Source organism: Corticium candelabrum, chromosome 15, assembly GCF_963422355.1.
Source record: "Corticium candelabrum chromosome 15, ooCorCand1.1, whole genome shotgun sequence".
Classification (NCBI taxonomy): Eukaryota; Metazoa; Porifera; class Homoscleromorpha; order Homosclerophorida; family Plakinidae; genus Corticium; species Corticium candelabrum.
This window is the reverse complement of record NC_085099.1, coordinates 1,920,712-1,938,211: the sequence shown is the minus strand read 5'-3', so window position 1 is coordinate 1,938,211 and position 17,500 is coordinate 1,920,712. Positions and strand designations below refer to the sequence as shown.

Here is a 17,500-nt window from a genome sequence, read left to right as displayed (position 1 = left end):
ACTCACAATTAACGATCTACCATACAGTTTCTTGAGGAACGTTACTCTACCCTCTGTGAGGTCTTAGAGCCCGTAATTCCGGCTAAGAGCAAAGTGTGTTGGTTATATGTGGCAAGTGTGTTTGTCTGTTGTATTTCGTATTTTGTGTAGGATGAAATTGCACAGACACTGATTCGTATTTTACACTCGGGAGGAAAATCGCGACAGTTTCTACTCGATATCGTGATGGCAGAAGTAGAGCATCTAGGTAAGCGAATGTGCTGTGTGTGTGTGTGTGTGTGTGTGTGTGTGTGTGTGTGTGTGTGTGTGTGTGTGTGTGTGTGTGTGTGTGTGTGTGTGTGTTTTCAACAGCCGTACACGTTTGCAAATGCACTCTAGAAGCCAAGCCCCTAGACACATTTTTACGATTTGATTGTGACGATATAGTGTTGCTACTGGTTGCTGTCAGTAGGCTTCCTATTGAAATCTCTTGTGTTTAGTATGTCTGTGTTCATGTCCATTAGTATGTCTGTTAAGCTTGGTGCACAATATTGACGTTGACGTTGACTTGTTCACAATATTTGTGCAACATGACACGCAGATCAGATGGTCCAAAGTTCGAGTCCAACACACTCAACATAAACGAATACCGTCAGTCCTAACTCTTTTTAATCGTTCGACAGGATTTTCCAATGACACGCGTAGTTACTCACGCATTCCACCAGCGCTTCATCCATTCTTGATCCCAGATATGCTTTTGATTGGTTGAAGATGATCACATGCTTGTGGTTGATGCTAAGTACTTCCGGTTGTTGACGCTGGAATAGAACTTGGCTTAATTCCAGCGTCAACGTCAATGGCGTGATGCCGAGGTTAACGTTGATGACGCTGGCGTGTTCACAATATTGACGTCGATGTTGACATTGGTGTTCTGTTGACATTGGTGTTCTGTTGACATTGACGTTGTTGTCAGACGTTGACGTTGACGTTGTCGTCAGCCGTTGACGTTGTCGTCAGCCGTTGACGTTGGTGTCAGACGTTGACGTTGGTGTCAGACGTTGACGTGAACGTCAGCGTCAATATTGTGAACCAGCTTTTAGTATGTTTGTTTACATGTCTGTCCCTACATTGGTGTTTGCCTTCTCATCTGTTTGTCAGTTTATCATCGTGTATTGGTTGAATCGCCGTATTCAAACTTACACTTATTGCATTCTATTCTATTGCAGAGGATGAGAACTTGATCTTTAGAGGCAACACGTTTGCCACTAAAGCAATGGACACGTACATGAAAATGGTCGGAGATCGGGTTCGTATTCATTCTATTTCCACATCTATTGACCAATCAACTTCGTACATTTTATCCCCTCTTAGTATCTTAAAGAGACATTAGGTAAATTTATCCACGATCTCTATGAAACAGAAGAGGAATGTGAAGTGAGTGAGACAACAACAAAATTGTGTGGCTGGTATTTATCGTCTTTCCTACTCAGGTTGATCCGTCTCGACTTCCACAAGAAGCCGATCTGAAAACGTGTCAAGAGACTCTCATGTTGTTTGTTGATAAAGCGTGGGCAAAGATAGTTAGTTCGTATACAAAGTTTCCTACGTATGATATCATGTGGTCTGTGTGGGTATCATGAGGTGATGGTGTGTTGGGTTTGGGGCAGGGAGCTGCAGGCTGTGTTTCACGGATTTCATCAGAAACTGGTGGGCAAGAAGGACAATCTGAAGAAGAAACTGATTAGGTGTGGCTTGAGGAGTGATTGTAACTTACGTTTTCGGTGTGATGTGTCAGTCAGTCTGCTTGTTTGTGTGCTAGATGTTTAGTCTGTTGTCTACGTATTTGCCTGATGGTGTGGCTGTCAGTCAGTATGTTTGTTTGTCTGACAGTTTTTATCGGTTTCTGTATTTGTCTGTCTGTCTGTCTGTTTGTTTGTTTGTCTATGTGTCTGGTTGTCTGTCTGGTTATCTGTCTATTGTCTGTCTGTCTGGTTGTCTGTCTGTCTGTTTGTCTTTTTGTCAGTCTGTCTGTCTTTCTGTGTCTGTCTGTCTGGTTGTCTCCATCTGTCTGGTTGTCTGTTTGTCAGTGAGTCTGTCTGTCTGTCTGCCTGTCTGTCTGTCTGTGTGTGTGTCTGTCTGTGTGTGTGTCTGTCTATCTGTCTATTTGTCTATCAAGATGCAAAGCTGTTGTTCTAGACCTTGTGTGTTTAGTGGCTCGATCTTTCTGAGATTCTTTTGTCCTGCAATTCTCTCACCAAGTTTATTTCATCTTGTCCAAGCATACCCAGACGAGAAAACAAGCCGAAGACTAATGCTAGTGGCCAAAGTACTACAAAGTCTAGCCAACTTCACAAGGTACTCTCATATTCAAATCAGTCCGAGGCGATTGGAAGGCGGGTTTAGATACATTATATATATATATATATATGAGATGGTTGAGAAAATGGGTTGACTTGTGTGTGATGAGTTGGGTAAGCAGGCAGGGAGTGAAGGTCGGTTGGCAGTCCGAAACGTAAGGAAGGAAGTGGTGGGTCAAGGATGTGGGTGCAATGACCCCATGGATGATGGTGGTGCATACACTTGGGGACATGTGGGAGTGTGGAGGTGGCAGGCAGCTGAGGCTGTGGTGGGATGTGGATGGGATGGTAGAAAGGAGTCAGGGATGTGGTGATGTGGTGGGGTGTAGGGCGTGGGGGTAAATGGCATTAAATTGGAAATAAATTTGTGTTTGCAGGTTTGGTCAGAAGGAATCCTACATGTTTTGTATGGACGAGTTCTTTGAACGAGAACTGCCAAACATGTATCATTACATCGAAAAGATTTCGGTTTGTTATTTGGTTGTGGTGGTGGTTGTTATGTGTGGATGTTGTTGTGCTTTATAGGGGGCACCAAATGAAGAAGTCGTGCCGTCGGCTCATACTAACATTGATGTTGGTAGAGAGTTGGCGATAATGCATCGTATCCTATCGGATTATATCAATAATCTCTCACCGGTATGTGATCTGTAGATCTTATGTTATGGTGGTTGAGGGATGCATTCCTCCAATGCTATTCTAGTGTATTGTGAGATGCATCCCTCCAATACAATAGTCTAGTGTATTGTGAGATGCATCCCTCCAATACAATAGTCTAATGTATTGTGAGATGCATCCCTCCAATACAATAGTCTAGTGTATTGTGAGATGCATCACTCCAATACAATAGTCTAGTGTATTGTGAGATGCATCCCTCCAATACAATAGATACTGATTGCGGTCTGATCGCTATCAACGACACCACTCAGAAATCGACACGCCTCTTTTGTCTTCTGGACCTTCAACATCGTCCATTTCTATGTCATCTGTACCTGTTTCTACAACCCCTACTCTTTTAACAGCCGTAGGCAGTGCTGGTAAAGGATCACCTACAACTTCCGTCCATCTGACATCTGTTCATTTCTCTGAAGTCAAGTGTCCTGCTGATAAGTCAACACCTGATACTAAGACCCCGCCTCTTCAGCACTGTGGTCCATCTCCATCTCGTGTCGCAAAGCAAAGTGTCACTTCTTCTATTCCAAAACCCAATCAATCGTGGCAATTTCTCCCTCATCTTCGTTTACCCAAAGCATCTGACAGTGAATCGTGGTCGTCTGTAGACAATTGGATACGAGAAAATATTACTCCGCGTGTTCTACAAGCTGTTGACATTGAGTCTAAATATCAACAATTGACGGTCACTCTTTCACCTATCTAAAGCAACGTTTCGGATGTACATCCCCTCGTAGAAAGCGATGTCGTCCTTGTAATCTGGATCATCGTATGGAGGATTTAAGATCTGAAAAGAACAAAGTAAGACGAGAATTTAGAAAAGCGAAACGAGACGACGTTTCTCTAGACACTCTACAGTTACTAGCTCGCCAATTCCATCGTCTGATTCGTCTACACAGTAAACAGAAGCAATTCAACTCTAAGCAAAGCAGCAAGTTGTCTATGAGTACTGCAAATCGGCAGTTTTTGAGGAATTTTTGGAAATTTTCGAAGAATTTATCTGATGGTGACAGAGATGAAATCTCTCCACAATTTTCATCGGATGAAGCTTTTGATTTCTTTTCTTCTACCTATTCGACTATGCCGACTCCACCAAACTTTCTTCTGCAAAGTCTCAATCAGTTGACCAGTGACAAGGAAGCCTTCGATTTACGTCCTTTCTCAGCCCAGGAAATCTGGCTCAAAATCAAATTGTCTAGAAATACGTCTGCTCCAAGCCCCCTTGATGGAATTTCATACCTAGTTCTGAAGAAGTGCCCCTCACTTCTTCCTGGTCTCATTAACCTTTTTAATTGTTGCTGGCTATCCTGTAGTGTTCCATCCCTATGGAAGACTGGGATTGTCCGTCTTGTCCCTAAGAACAGTGCTCAGAACAATCCGAAAGATCCATCCAAGTTTTGACCCATTGCTTTAACACCCTGTATTGGTAAAATCTACACATCTGTTTTAAAAGATCGCTGGTGCAATTTCATAATACGAAACAACTTAATTGATACCACCGTTCAGAAAGCGTTTCTTCCAGGAATCAATGGTACAGAGGAACACCAATTTAAACTTTGGTCTGCCCTTGCTGATGCCAGGAAGAGTCGCCACGCTATGTCTATGTGTTCACTTGATTTTGCTAATGCATATGGCTCTGTACCCCACTGGCTCATTATGGAAAGTTTCAAGTTACATGATGCACCATCTCACCTCATGAAAGTATTAAACAACTTATACAGCAATCAACATCTCATTATATCAACAAAGAAATGGTCAACTCCGCAGATTCCATGTAATATTGGTGTTTTTCAAGGGGATCCTTTCTCTGTAATGGTTTTTAATACATGCATCAACACCCTTGTTCTCCACCTTCAACAGTCGTGTCCAAAACTTGGTTACACTTTTAACAAATCATGTCATTCGGTGAGTACCCTTCTTTTTGCTGACGATATCTCTCTGCTGTCCAAGTCATCTCAAGGTCTCCAACAACTTTGTGATTCCGTTTCTGAATGGTGTCAATGGTCAGGCCTTACATTAAACGTGTCAAAATGTCATAGTCTCAGTTTGTCATTTAAGCCAAGTTTTCATGCCAAAGATCCATCTATTACTATATCTGGTCAACCAATAAAGTGTGTAGACAACGAGTCCTTCATCTTCTTGGGTTTACCCATCAATTCTCATTTGAACATAAACAAAGTCAAAAATGACTTGAAGAGCAAAATTCACAGCCTTCTTGTAAAGATTGATTCTTGTCCTGTTTCACGTCATCGCAAACTTCAATTGTATTCCCAAGGATTGTTTCCTAGGATCTCTTGGCATCTTTGTCTCGTTACCTTAAGTCAGACTTGGTTAGAAACTGTGTTGGACCGTATGGTTACCTCTTTTTTAAAGAAATGGACTCACCTCCATCGCTTGGCTTGTACTGCTCGTTTGTTCCTTGAGAAGAGTCAAGGTGGTCTTGGTCTTCCATGTCCCTCCAGTCGCTCCCTTGCCTTACAATCTTCCAAATCAGCTCGTTTTTTAACATCTCAGGACAGCTGCATACGATACCTGGCGACAAAAGCAGCATCTGATCGAAGTCATCCAGAACGTTTTTCTTCTTTCCGTGCTGGTCTAAAAGCTTTGTGCAATGATCCGAGCTCATCTTCTGTAGTCATCAGTGATCAAACTAAGAAACGGCTTAATTCCGAATTTCAACATCAACTCCTTGAGAAGCTACAGAGCAGGAAGGTACAAGGCTTTACAAGTCGTTTGACTGACACATCACCGGACATGTGGTCAGCTGTTATGTACAAGCTACCTTCTGAACAGTTTTCTTTCGCTCTGAATGTAGTTTCTGAAACTCTGCCAACCAATGCAAATCTTTTGCCGTGGAGAAAGAGAGATTGTGACAAATGTCCTTTATGTTCCCAACGACAGACTTTGCTACACGTCCTAAACAACTGTACAGTTCTTTTGAATAAAGGTCTATATACTCATCGTCATGACTCTATACTGAGAATATTGTACAATATGGCAAGGTTGAAATTGCCCAAAGAAAATATTATCTATGCTGACCTCGAATGTAGTGATGTGCCCTTCCCTTCACACATTATTAATTCGAGGTTAAGACCTGATATTATTATTTGGAATGAAAGAACCAACAGAGTCTATGTAATTGAACTGACGGTGTGCTATGAAACAAACTTTCAGGCAGCAAACCAATGCAAGTGTGATAGATACTCTGAACTGGTCGAAGAGATAAGATCAAGTTATAATTGCCAGCAAATAAACATCTCTATTGGTTCAAGGGGTATCATTGATCATCATGGACTGGACCATTTTCTTCAAATCCTTAAAGCAACAACCAAGGAATGTAAATGCTTAATATCTTCAATCATCACTTGTTCTATTGAAGAGTCACACAGGATATGGATAATGAGAAATATGAAGTAATTAGTCTTTTGCGCACGCATTATGAGGGGCAGTGCAAAAGATTATAGAGCCCCAGACTAGCTTGTATATTTTTGGTACCGCACTATTGTTACGTGCGTTGGCCTGGCACTAGCTAGTTGCTTCCTGTTTATTTCAATAAATGGGTCTACACTACCGTGTATTATGAGATGCATCACTCCAATACAATAGTCTAATGTATTGTGAGATGCATCCCTCCAATACAATAGTCTAGTGTATTGTGAGATGCATCACTCCAATACAATAGTCTAGTGTATTGTGAGATGCATCCCTCCAATACAATCATCTAGTGTATTATGAGATGCATCCCTCCAATACAATAGTCTAGTGTATTATGAGATGCATCCCTCCAATACAATAGTCAGTGTATTGTGAGATGCATCACTCCAATACAATAGTCTAGTGTATTGTGAGATGCATCACTCCAATACAATAGTCTAGTGTATTGTGAGATGCATCCTCCAATACAATCATCTAGTGTATTGTGAGATGCATCCCTCCAATACAATAGTCTAATGTATTGTGAGATGCATCCCTCCAATACAATAGTCTAGTGTATTGTGAGATGCATCCCTACAATACAATAGTCTAATGTATTGTGAGATGCATCCCTCCAATACAATAGTCTAGTGTATTGTGAGATGCATCACTCCAATACAATAGTCTAGTGTATTGTGAGATGCATCCCTCCAATACAATAGTCTAGTGTATTGTGAGATGCATCCCTCCAATACAATCGTCTAGTGTATTATGAGATGCATCCCTCCAATACAATACCACAGACAAGAAAAGTTGATTCTTGTCTGCTTAGCTGTTGCCGAAAACTCAAACTTTACAATCAAGGAGTGTTTCCTAGGCTCGCTTGGTCACTGTCTTTAGTACCACTGGCTCCTAGTTGGGTTAGAACAGACGTGGACAGCATAGTGACTTACTTCTTGAAGAAATGGACGAAACTACCCAGATCCGCATGCACTGTTCGTTTATATTTGGAAAAGTCCAAAGGTGGTCTTGGCCTTCCTTGTCTTTCGCACTGCTCCTCAAAATTTCAGGCATCTAAATCTGCTCGTTTTTTGACCTCATCTGATAACACAATCCGGTACCTGGCAACAAAAGCTGCTGTGAATGGGTTTCACCCTGAGAGATTTTCTTCAGTTAGAGAAGGACTTGTTTCTTTATCAGACTCACCTGGACTGTCAGGCTCGTCGCTTGGTGAAAAGACCAAAAACAGACTTGACAAGAACTTTCAGCAGCATCTTCTGGAGACACTGCAGAGCCGCAAAGTGCAAGGAGCGACAAGCCGGATTGACAATTCTGCGCCAGATTTATGGTCAAAAGTTGTTTACAGTTTAACATCAGAACATTTCTCTTTCATTCTAAATGCTGTCTCGGAGTCATTACCAACGAATGCCAATCTTCTGCTGTGGAAGAGGAGAACAAATGATGGATGTCCACTCTGCCATAAACGACAGACTCTTCTACACGTTCTAAATAATTGTTCTGTTCTCCTTAAGAGAGGCTGTTATAATACCCGGCACGACGCTGTTCTCAAGATAATCTACGACACCATCTCTCAGAATACGTCCACCAGTAATTACAACGTTTTCGCTGATCTTGCCTGCAGCACTGTTCCATTTCCAACAGACATCGTTGTGACCGCCAAAAGACCTGACGTCATTCTATGGAACGACGTGGTACAGAGAATTTACCTAGTAGAACTTACTGTCTGTCATGAGTCCAACTTCGATGCAGCTGACGAAAGAAAAACTGCAAGATATTACGACCTAGTGCAGTCTCTGTCAGAAAAGAGATATCTCGTAAAGCAATTTAACCTTCTCGTTGGATCGAGAGGTTTTATTCATAATGCCAATTTAAATTCTTTGTGCACGGAACTACGTATACCAGCTAGGACAAAGGAGAACATGTGTCTTCAGATTATCAAGACTGTCATGGAAGAGTCATTTAAAATCTGGATCAAGAGGAACAGTTCATAGCCTTGTTACTGTGTTTAATTAATGGTAAACTTAGTCTTCTCTTTTACTTTAGTCTTGCTGTGCTAGCCAACTTCGTTGTAGCTAGTCTAGAGCTCTTAGCTGCTGTCCCATATGTCGCCACGGGATTGTTAACCGTGTTGGACAGGGGTTGCTAGCTGCTCCCCATTTGTTTATTTATTTCAATAAATGGGTTTGACCGTGTATTATGAGATGCATCCCTCCAATACAATAGTCTAGTGTATTATGAGATGCATCACTCCAATACAATAGTCTAATGTATTGTGAGATGCATCTCTCCAATACAATAGTCTAGTGTATTGTGAGATGCATCACTCCAATACAATAGTCTAGTGTATTGTGAGATGCATCCCTCCAATACAATCGTCTAGTGTATTGTGAGATGCATTCCTCCAATACAATAGTCTAGTGTATTATGAGATGCATCCCTCCAATACGATAGTCTAGTGTATTGTGAGATGTATCCCTCCAATACAATCGTCTAGTGTATTGTGAGATGTATCCCTCCAATACAATAGACTAATTAAAAATTAAAAATATTAAACAAATTTATGTATTTTAAGATGCATCTCTCCTTACATAACAGCAGCGTTTCTTTCCTTCTGGTGTAAAATACAGTTCTAAAAGCCTGGTTCACAATATGTGCCGTACAGCCGAGCAACAACAAGTACCACACCACTCATCAGGGCAACAGCAGATTGTGAACAAATTGTGGTGTGGCAAGACCGGCATGCTCCAAGTGCCTGTGGCACACTGCAGGGGATAAGAAACTTTTCTATCTCTGCAGCAAGCCGCACGCTGCCACTGAAGTTTGACCAATTATAGACTAGCATGAACTCAGGTGCCTGGTCACACTTATCTGGGCTATCCTTTGCTTGACGTATCATATTGCAGTGAACAGGAGGTAACAGCTCTCTGCATTGTGCAGACACAATTCAGAGACAAACTTGTTGTAAGTTCCTTGCTCCCTCCCTCCTGCAAAACATTGTTCATACCCAGTAACGTCTGTTGCACATTTTCTGTGTCAAAGAAGTCACAACAAAGACAAATTCAAGAACACAAGCGCAAGTAGCATCTTTATATGTGTGATTTATGCCTCAGGAGCCAGACATAAGGACACCAGACACCACAGACAAAGTAGATTTGTGAACAGAGACTGTGGCACAGAAACACGTTCGATAGGCAGAACGCGACAATCCGTGGTTTGCCACACAGCGTCGTGCAGGTGAGTGTAAGATATTGTTAACCAGGCTTAATGCTATCATCAGAAAAATGGATTTTTTATTATCCATTGCTGTGCATGTGTCTCGCCTCTTTTCCTGTTATCATAAATGGCGACCGCAGCCACACGCGGGGAGTGAACTCGCTCACCTATTTAGACCATATGTGTACAATACAACCGACCCATCATCAACACCCTCGCCAATACGAGCAACACTACACGGATTATTGTCACCGTCGACGCCACCTCGACACGTACTATCCACACGCCTCGCCACCTTCGTAAACATGCTATTCGCGTACCTCACCACATCCACGGGGCCATACAATGAGCTGATTCCGAGTCAACGGAGCCGGGGGAGTATAGTCACAGTAAGCGTGTCTAGACCCAAAAATCCAGACAAACTGACACGTCGATGGATGCCGGATGTATTGAGTATGAAGCTGACGTGTGGTCAAAATGGGTCGTCAGCATGAAACGCTTACCATCGCTGCATGAGTGTGTGAGTGTGTGTAATCGTATGACAGACTGACAGACAGACAGACAGACAGACAGAGAAACAGACAGGCAGACAGACAAGACACTCAGTCGGTTGTATGGCACTCGTGACCGATATTCACTCTATTGTGTGTAGGCCGATGTCGCTCGTATTGCTCCTCTCTCGTTCATCCTCCAATCGATCACAAACTACTCGTCGGAATCATTAGATCCGGTCCGTAGCTACTCATTCCCGAACCTCCCCGACATCATGAGCTCGCCCCTCAGCTTCTCCAACCCACTCATCAGCGTTGAGGACGAACATAATGGCACATCGTCTAGTGAGAGGCTTGCCAACCAACAGCATCTTTCCTCCCTTCACGGCCGTCACCCGTCGACGCTTCACGCGATTCACAATCCGACCAGCAAGTCTCCTGCACACACGCTCCCCAGTAACTCGGAGAGATCTCCGTTTGCTGCACTGGAGACGCGTCGTCGTTCGTCGCCGATTATTGCGGCAAAGATACAGCAGCTGCAGATGCAGCAGTACCGACAACGACAACCAAGTCACGGTGGGATTATGGTTCTAGAGTCGGAGTCGGATAGTTCGGGTTCGTCAGGGAACGAGGCTACAGGTGGTAAGCAATCGCGACGGTCTCTGCCGTATGCGCCGAGTGTGAGTCTGGTGAAGCAGACGGGAGCGATGACTGGGTGAGTGGAAGTTTTGTGTTTGGGTTGTGGGGCTGGTGTGTGATAGGGATAGGGGTTGGTAGTGTGTTGGGTGCAGAGTGTGTTGACGTACTGTCTATATGATTGGATTGGGTGTTTGTCTCACTGTCTAGCTGTTACCTGGTTGTTTACAAGTGTCTGTCTGTCTGTCTGTCCATCTGTCTGTATGTATGTCCAGCTGTCTGTTTGTCTGTCCGTCTGTCTGTCTGTCCATCTGTCTGTCTGTGTCTGTATGTCCATCTAGCCATCTGTTTGTCTGTCTGTCCGTCTGTCTGTACAACTGTCTGTCCATATGTCTGTTTGTTTGTTGGTCCATCTGTCTGTTTGTCTGTCTGTCCATCTGTCTGTCTGTTTGTCTCTGTCCATCTGTCTGTTTGTTTGTCTGTCTGTCCATCTGTCTGTCTATTTGTCTTTCCATCTGTCTGTCTGTCTGTCTAACCCCATCATACAGACATTCATTCACCAGTAAACAAGAAATCTTTATTTTCTTTCTTTCTGATTACAGCAATCAACCAAAAATGGGAAAAAGTCTGTCCGCCCATCCTGTCTTCCCTCCCAGACACCGACGAGCAAACTCGGGTCAAGACTTCTCGTCCTTCCTTCTCAACCCATCCATAGCATCCAGCCAAGCCAGTCTGTGTAGCAGCGTGTCAGTAGAAGAGGTAAGCAATTCCAACAACTCGTAGGGTAGTTCACACAACCAACACACCCCGTCCTGTCTTCACTTATACCCCGTTTACACGAGCACTTGCAAGCGGGCCAGCCCGTGCTAGCTCCGTTTCTACGGTACGTGTAAACGCGGGGCAAGCCTTGCCAGCTCAAATCGGTGTTTCTAGCCGGGCTAGCGCCTGCCAGCCCGGGCTGGCTCGGGTCAAGTACATGGTGTAAACACATAGCGTGCTGGAAAACGGGCCACGCATACTCATTGGTAAGCTAGGTTTACAATATGACGCTGGCGACGCTCGAGGACACTGGTGACGCTCGAGGACGCTAGCGCCAACGCTAGAGTTGATTCAAGTTCAACTCTGGTGTCCAAACCAGAAGTGCTCTAGCATCTACCGGAAGCACGTGCCTTTTGTCGACAAATCAGAGATCAAATCCAGGAGTGAAATAACCGGAAGTAAACTATGGAAGCGAAGCCTACCGAAACTGTAATATGTGTAGGGACGGCTGCTTGCGGCAGATCAAGTCACGGAAGCTTAAGAGATGAGAGGCACAAGAAAAACGCTTGAAAAAACGTATCGAAAAAACCGGGCTCCCAGCAGCAGGCTGCCATATAATGTGGAAGTGTCTCTGCGACGTGTTGAGAGAGAAACTCGGAAAATGAAAACCAAATCTCAGACTTTTGTATACGATTATGATGAGCATGCGCGTAGTGGCTCGTCGCTGACGCTCATCAAATGATATTGTAAATGGTACAGCGTCAGCATTTTGACACCTACTCGGCGTCTTTGCGCGAGCGTTCTCGCGAGGGTCACGGGCGTCATCAGCGTCGTATTGTAAACCTAGCTGTAGTCTCGCGTAGCCAGACCTCTTTCCACCACGTCATACTTTCACGCAAAAATGGCACAAATAGCGAGGAGCAAGACGGAGACTCTGTGTCTTATCCAAGTATGGAGCGGCCAGGATGAGAAAGAAGTTTAGCTTTTTAACTCCGTTGTTGCATGTGCGTAACAGTCGCCGGGCGATAGACGTACAACGTCTCGTATATGTCCTACGCATTCTGGATATGACTGTTGTAAAGCCATAGAGATAAAACTATAGCAACTTGGCTTCTGTCCGTTGCAAACGTGAGCTAACGCGAGCTATGTCAAGCTCAAGTAACTAACTCACGTTAGTGACACGCATTGGCTTCCTTGTAGGGAGTGTGTCATGTAAACCCGGGCTGGAATACTGGGCTGGCGCGGCTCGGCTTGCTATGCGTGCTTGTATATATATATATATATATATATATATATATATATATATATATATATATATATATATGTTTGTGTGTTTAGCTCAATCAGAATCAAGAATTGCACGACAGACTGAGCCAAAGCGAAATGAAAGTACGACTGAGTACGGAGCGAGAGCTCAAGTTGAGCGCCGATCTAAAACAGACACAAGACAAGCTGCTCTCCGAGCAATCGGCACACGAAAAGGAGGTCAACGAGCTACGACAGGAACTCGAGAAAACCCAACGGTTACTAGCACAGCAAGAAGAACGAAGCAACGAACTGAGCAAATCGCTGAAACGTGTGATCGAGAGCGATCGCCAAGTAAAGAAGGAACTACGCGAAGTCCGCGAGTCGCTCTCGTCGAAACAACACCTCATCATGGTACAACAAATGCGCATGCGCGGACTTGGAACGGCAAACGCCAAACTCATGTCCGGCCTCAACGACCTCCACAGGCGGAGCCCACTTCGTGGAGCCATGAATGGCACGGCAGAGGCGTCGGCAAGTCCGATTTCACCCGATCTAATGGAGGTGATCCGGAGCCTACAGAATCCAGGCGGCGGAGACACGCCGTGAGAACGACGATTTCACTCACAACGACGACGTGTAACTAAGGTATTTATCTTGTGGGCGTGAGGATCGGTTACTACTGTTTCTATTGACGCATCGAACTTATTTTTAACGGAGTTCTAGTTGTCACATTTTAGACAGGCTTTAACGACTTTGCTTTCAATTGCAATCTCCAGTAATTAACTAATTTATTAAGGTAATCCATCATGGTATGCTGGTTGCATAAGACTTCGTTGTGTGTGTGGTTCGTGCGGAGCGCCAGGTGCGTGTGTGCAAGTGTTAGCCTCGTTTTGTTAGAGCACACGTGTGTCTTATCCTACTTGTGTTTTGTGTCTTGTCTGTCTGTTGGTCTGTTATGTGGCTGTCTGTCTGTCTGTCTGTCCATCTGGCTGTCTGTCTCTGTCTCTGTTTCGTCTGTCAGTCTGTCTATCTGTCCTTGTCTGTCTATCTCTTGTCTGTCCATCTGTCTTTTCTGTCTCGTCTGTCCGTCTATCTGTCTGTCTTCAGACATTTCTGATTTTCAGTTTTTGTTAATGCTTAGGATGCTTGCGTTTTTGCGATTGTTACATTTACAGTTTGGGAGAGAATAAACAATCTGTCTGTCTGTCTGTCTGTCTGTCTGTCTGTTTGTCCACCTGTCTGTCAGTCAGTCTGTCTGTCTGTCTGTCTGTCTGTCTGTACTAGTGTTTTAAAGTATTTCGCTGTGAAGGACTGGTTCATTATAGAAGTTTAGGATGTGTACAAGTAGAGGATCTGTAACAATAAAATAATCTGTCTGTCTGTCTGTCTGTCTGTCTGTCTACCTTCTGTCTGTTTGTCCATCTGTCTGTCTGTTAATGACTTTGTTGTTTGCAAGGACTGGTTTGTATGTAAAGAATCCTAGCATATGTACAAGTAGAATCTGTATGAGAATAAATCTGTCTGTTTGTCTGTCCATTTGTCTGTCTGACTGGCTGTCTGTCTGTCCATCTGTCTGTCTGTCTGTCTGTCTATCTGTGTGTGTGTCTGTCTGTCTGTCTCTCCATTGACACACATGCACACACACACACACACACACACACACACACGACGTGTGACAACAGCATCAACTTAAGAACATCATAACACATTCGTGTTTTAGTTTACCAGCTCAACTGAGCAACAACCTACCGACTGCCAAAATATCAATCTCATATCTCATATCTCATAACAACACGTGACTAAACTGTTCTCTTATCTGCTCAAAATGCTTGCCTTGCCAGAACACTTTTCCACATTTCATGCAGCAGAAAAACCAGCGGATGTTTCCAGTCATTGAGATGGGAATCGTGTCCAACAACATTCGTGTCCCAGTGGCATCGATGAATGCAGCCCCATCCCTCACTGTTAACCCATGCCCCAATTGAATGGTTGAAATTTTCTCACCAGGAAATAAATCTCGTCTGTGGTGGCTGCTGTTGGGTTCTGTCTGGTTGTGCTGCATGTCGGTTGCTTTGTTGAGGTTGTGTGTGTGATGGAGTGTGAGTAGTCTTGCTATGTCTTTTGCCGCTACTCGAACGTGGACATCACTGTTGCACACCTAGGGAAACGCAAAGCGAATGTGATAATATAGTTTTATGAATGAGTTGGTGGTGATGAGCAAGTGGTAGAAAGTCTGTTTAGGATCAAACTAGTACCTGTTGTGTCTCCAGCAGTCGGAGTCAAATGCCTGTGGCTTTGTGTGTGCATGTGTCTGTCTGTTGTCTGTCTGTCTGTCTCTGTCTGTCTGTTATATGTCCAGCCATCTGTCTGTTGTGAGTCTGTGTGTCCATTGGTCTGCCTATCTGCCTGTTGTTTGTCTGTCTGTCTGTCTGTTTGTCTGCCTCTGTCTAGTGTGTCTGTCTGTCTGTCTATCTGTCTGTTTGTCTGCCTCTGTCTAGTGTGTCTGTCTGTCTGTCTATCTGTCTGTCTGTCTCTGTCTGTCTGTTATATGTCCATCCATCTGTCTGTTGTGTGAGTCTGTGTGTCCATTGATCTGCCTATCTGCCTGTTGTCTGTCTGTCCGTCTCTCTGTCTCTGTGTCTGTTGTGTCTCTGTTTGTCTGCCTCTGTCTGGTGTGTGTGTGTGTGTGTGTGTGTGTGTGTGTGTGTGTGTCTGTCTGTCTGTCTGTCTGTCTGTCCGTCTGTCTGTTTGTCTGTCTCTGTTTGTTTGTTTGTTATATGTCCATCCATCTGTCTGTTGTGTGAGTCTGTATTGATCTGCCTATCTGCTTGTTGTTTGTCTGTCTGTCTGTCCATCTCTCTGTCTCTGTGTCTGTTGTGTCTTTCTGTTTGTCTGCCTCTGTCTGGTGTGTGTGTGTGTGTGTGTGTGTGTGTGTGTGTGTGTGTGTGTGTGTGTGTGTGTTTGTCTGTCTGTCTGCCTGTTGTCTGTCTTATCTGTCTGTTTGTCTGTCTGTCTGTCTCAATACAGATATTTTCCATTTGAAATCAAACTTTTACATCATAAGCAACCTAACACAACAAGACCATTACGGTCTTGAAGCATACAAAATTACACTGTGCAAACTACATTTTGACGTTCTAATTTCGCTATGCTAATGATTTTGTTTGAGACGACTTTTGTATTGCAACACTGTACAGTCACTGAAATGATTGATCGCCACTTGGTCTTGAAGTCAGTCTCATTTCGTCTTCCCTCTTCATCCCTTGCACTCTTTGCCATCTTGTTCAAATATCTAACTGCTTGTTCGCCCCAACGGCCAAAATGTTCGAAAACAAGAGGAATGACCAATGGGCAGGACCCTTCTGGCAGTAGCTCAGAATTATATTTTGCCTCTTTCTTCTCCTCCTGTTTTAGTGCTGCGACTCCTTCTCTGGAGGCTGCCTTCACTGAGTCCAAACACAATGGATGAGCCAACGACACATCTAATTCAATGTCCGCACCTGAATCTGGGTCAAAAGTGAGGATGTCCGACCTCTTGTCACTGTTTGTCTGTATTTGCCTGTTGTCTGTCTGTCTGTCTGTTTGTTTGCCTGTCCATCCATCTGCTTGTCTGTTTGTCCATCCGTCTGTTTGTCTGTCTGTATGTCTACGCCTGTGGCAACTGTTTACTTCAGTCGTTGACATCAACCCTACCAACATCCCAACACAAACATCCCACCTACCTGACATCGACTAAAAATATCCTTCTCAGTCACTCTAACATTAAAGTGCCTGAGAACTTCGACCACCTGATCGCGAGCCTTCCTAGACACGACACAATAACAAGACCCAACAGCAACCTGCAACCGCAGCTAACAAACAACAACAAAATAAATTGATTTCGACACCAAAGTGGGAGACCCATACAGCACAGAACGGAGCACCAGACGTTAGAATGATACGATTCTCCACTCGGCTAATCTACAACACACAAACAGGACGTCACACCAACTCGACTGTCGTGTCGTTGAATGAGGAATGAGGAAGACAAACGACATAGCATCATACCTTTGCTGCCTGTAAATGGTTTTCACTGTGTGTGAGCATTCGGACGTTGACACCACAACATTGTAGCTGCCGCCCAAGCCCATAGAGCATCGAGTCAACAACAACATGGAATTGAGTTGGAGCTAGTGGACGACCCAAACGAGCAGGAGGATTGTTGATTGACTAGACAATACAGTGATGAGGAATAGAAGAAATAGAAGGATGAAGGGATGGTGAATACCTTCGGTGGTGATACGTGGAGTGTATTAGCTCTAGAGGATCAAATACAATGTAATTGTAGTTTTGAATTGCAATGTACTGGTAGGTATAATATGGCTTGTCCTCACTGTTTTGGACACAACACGTTGTGTGCAAACTGCACCTGCTTGGGCCTCAGGTCTCAATATTTTTATACAATATATTGTATGGGTAATATCTGGTGTGTGTGTGTGTGTGTGTGTGTGTGTGTGTGTGTGTCTGTCTGTCTGTCTGTCTATCTGTCTGGTGTGTGTGTGTGTGTGTGTGTGTCTGTCTGGCTGTCTGTCTGTCTGTCTGGTGTGTGTGTGTGTGTGTGTCTGTCTGTCTGTCTGTCTGTCTGTCTGTCTGGTGTGTGTGTGTGTGTCTGTTGTGTGGGATGGAAAACTAGATTCAGGGTTACGTGTTGTTCTAAAGTCAAATGCTGTGAAG

The 17,500-nt window shown here is 44.0% G+C and overlaps 3 protein-coding genes across 3 annotated transcripts in view; 2 read left to right on the top strand and 1 right to left on the bottom strand.

Moving 5' to 3' along the window:
- LOC134191424 (ras GTPase-activating protein nGAP-like) overlaps positions 1–13,594 on the top strand; it is a 20,741-nt gene extending 7,147 nt beyond the window's left edge. Inside the window, exons 12-23 of the mRNA XM_062660042.1 lie at positions 28–93; positions 151–247; positions 1,206–1,285; positions 1,351–1,413; positions 1,470–1,585; positions 1,647–1,724; positions 2,191–2,334; positions 2,714–2,804; positions 2,862–2,972; positions 10,306–10,859; positions 11,383–11,539; positions 12,878–13,594. Coding sequence (XP_062516026.1) covers positions 28–93; positions 151–247; positions 1,206–1,285; positions 1,351–1,413; positions 1,470–1,585; positions 1,647–1,724; positions 2,191–2,334; positions 2,714–2,804; positions 2,862–2,972; positions 10,306–10,859; positions 11,383–11,539; positions 12,878–13,393 — 2,073 coding nt within the window. The 3' untranslated portion in view covers positions 13,394–13,594. The remainder of the gene's footprint in view (positions 1–27; positions 94–150; positions 248–1,205; positions 1,286–1,350; positions 1,414–1,469; positions 1,586–1,646; positions 1,725–2,190; positions 2,335–2,713; positions 2,805–2,861; positions 2,973–10,305; positions 10,860–11,382; positions 11,540–12,877) is intronic.
- Positions 3,507–4,959, top strand: LOC134191425 (uncharacterized). The gene has a single exon (XM_062660043.1). It carries the CDS (start codon positions 3,777–3,779, stop codon positions 4,404–4,406), a length of 630 nt encoding a protein of 209 aa, XP_062516027.1. The 5' UTR covers positions 3,507–3,776; the 3' UTR covers positions 4,407–4,959.
- An 882-nt stretch (positions 13,595–14,476) lies between the features above and the next one.
- LOC134191423 (exonuclease mut-7 homolog) overlaps positions 14,477–17,500 on the bottom strand; it is a 10,652-nt gene continuing 7,628 nt past the window's right edge. The window contains exons 16-20 of the mRNA XM_062660040.1: positions 17,055–17,085; positions 16,835–16,996; positions 16,694–16,747; positions 16,510–16,638; positions 14,477–14,945 (exon numbers count right to left, since the gene is read on the bottom strand). Of these exons, the coding sequence (XP_062516024.1) occupies positions 14,571–14,945; positions 16,510–16,638; positions 16,694–16,747; positions 16,835–16,996; positions 17,055–17,085 (751 nt within the window). The 3' untranslated portion in view covers positions 14,477–14,570. The remainder of the gene's footprint in view (positions 14,946–16,509; positions 16,639–16,693; positions 16,748–16,834; positions 16,997–17,054; positions 17,086–17,500) is intronic.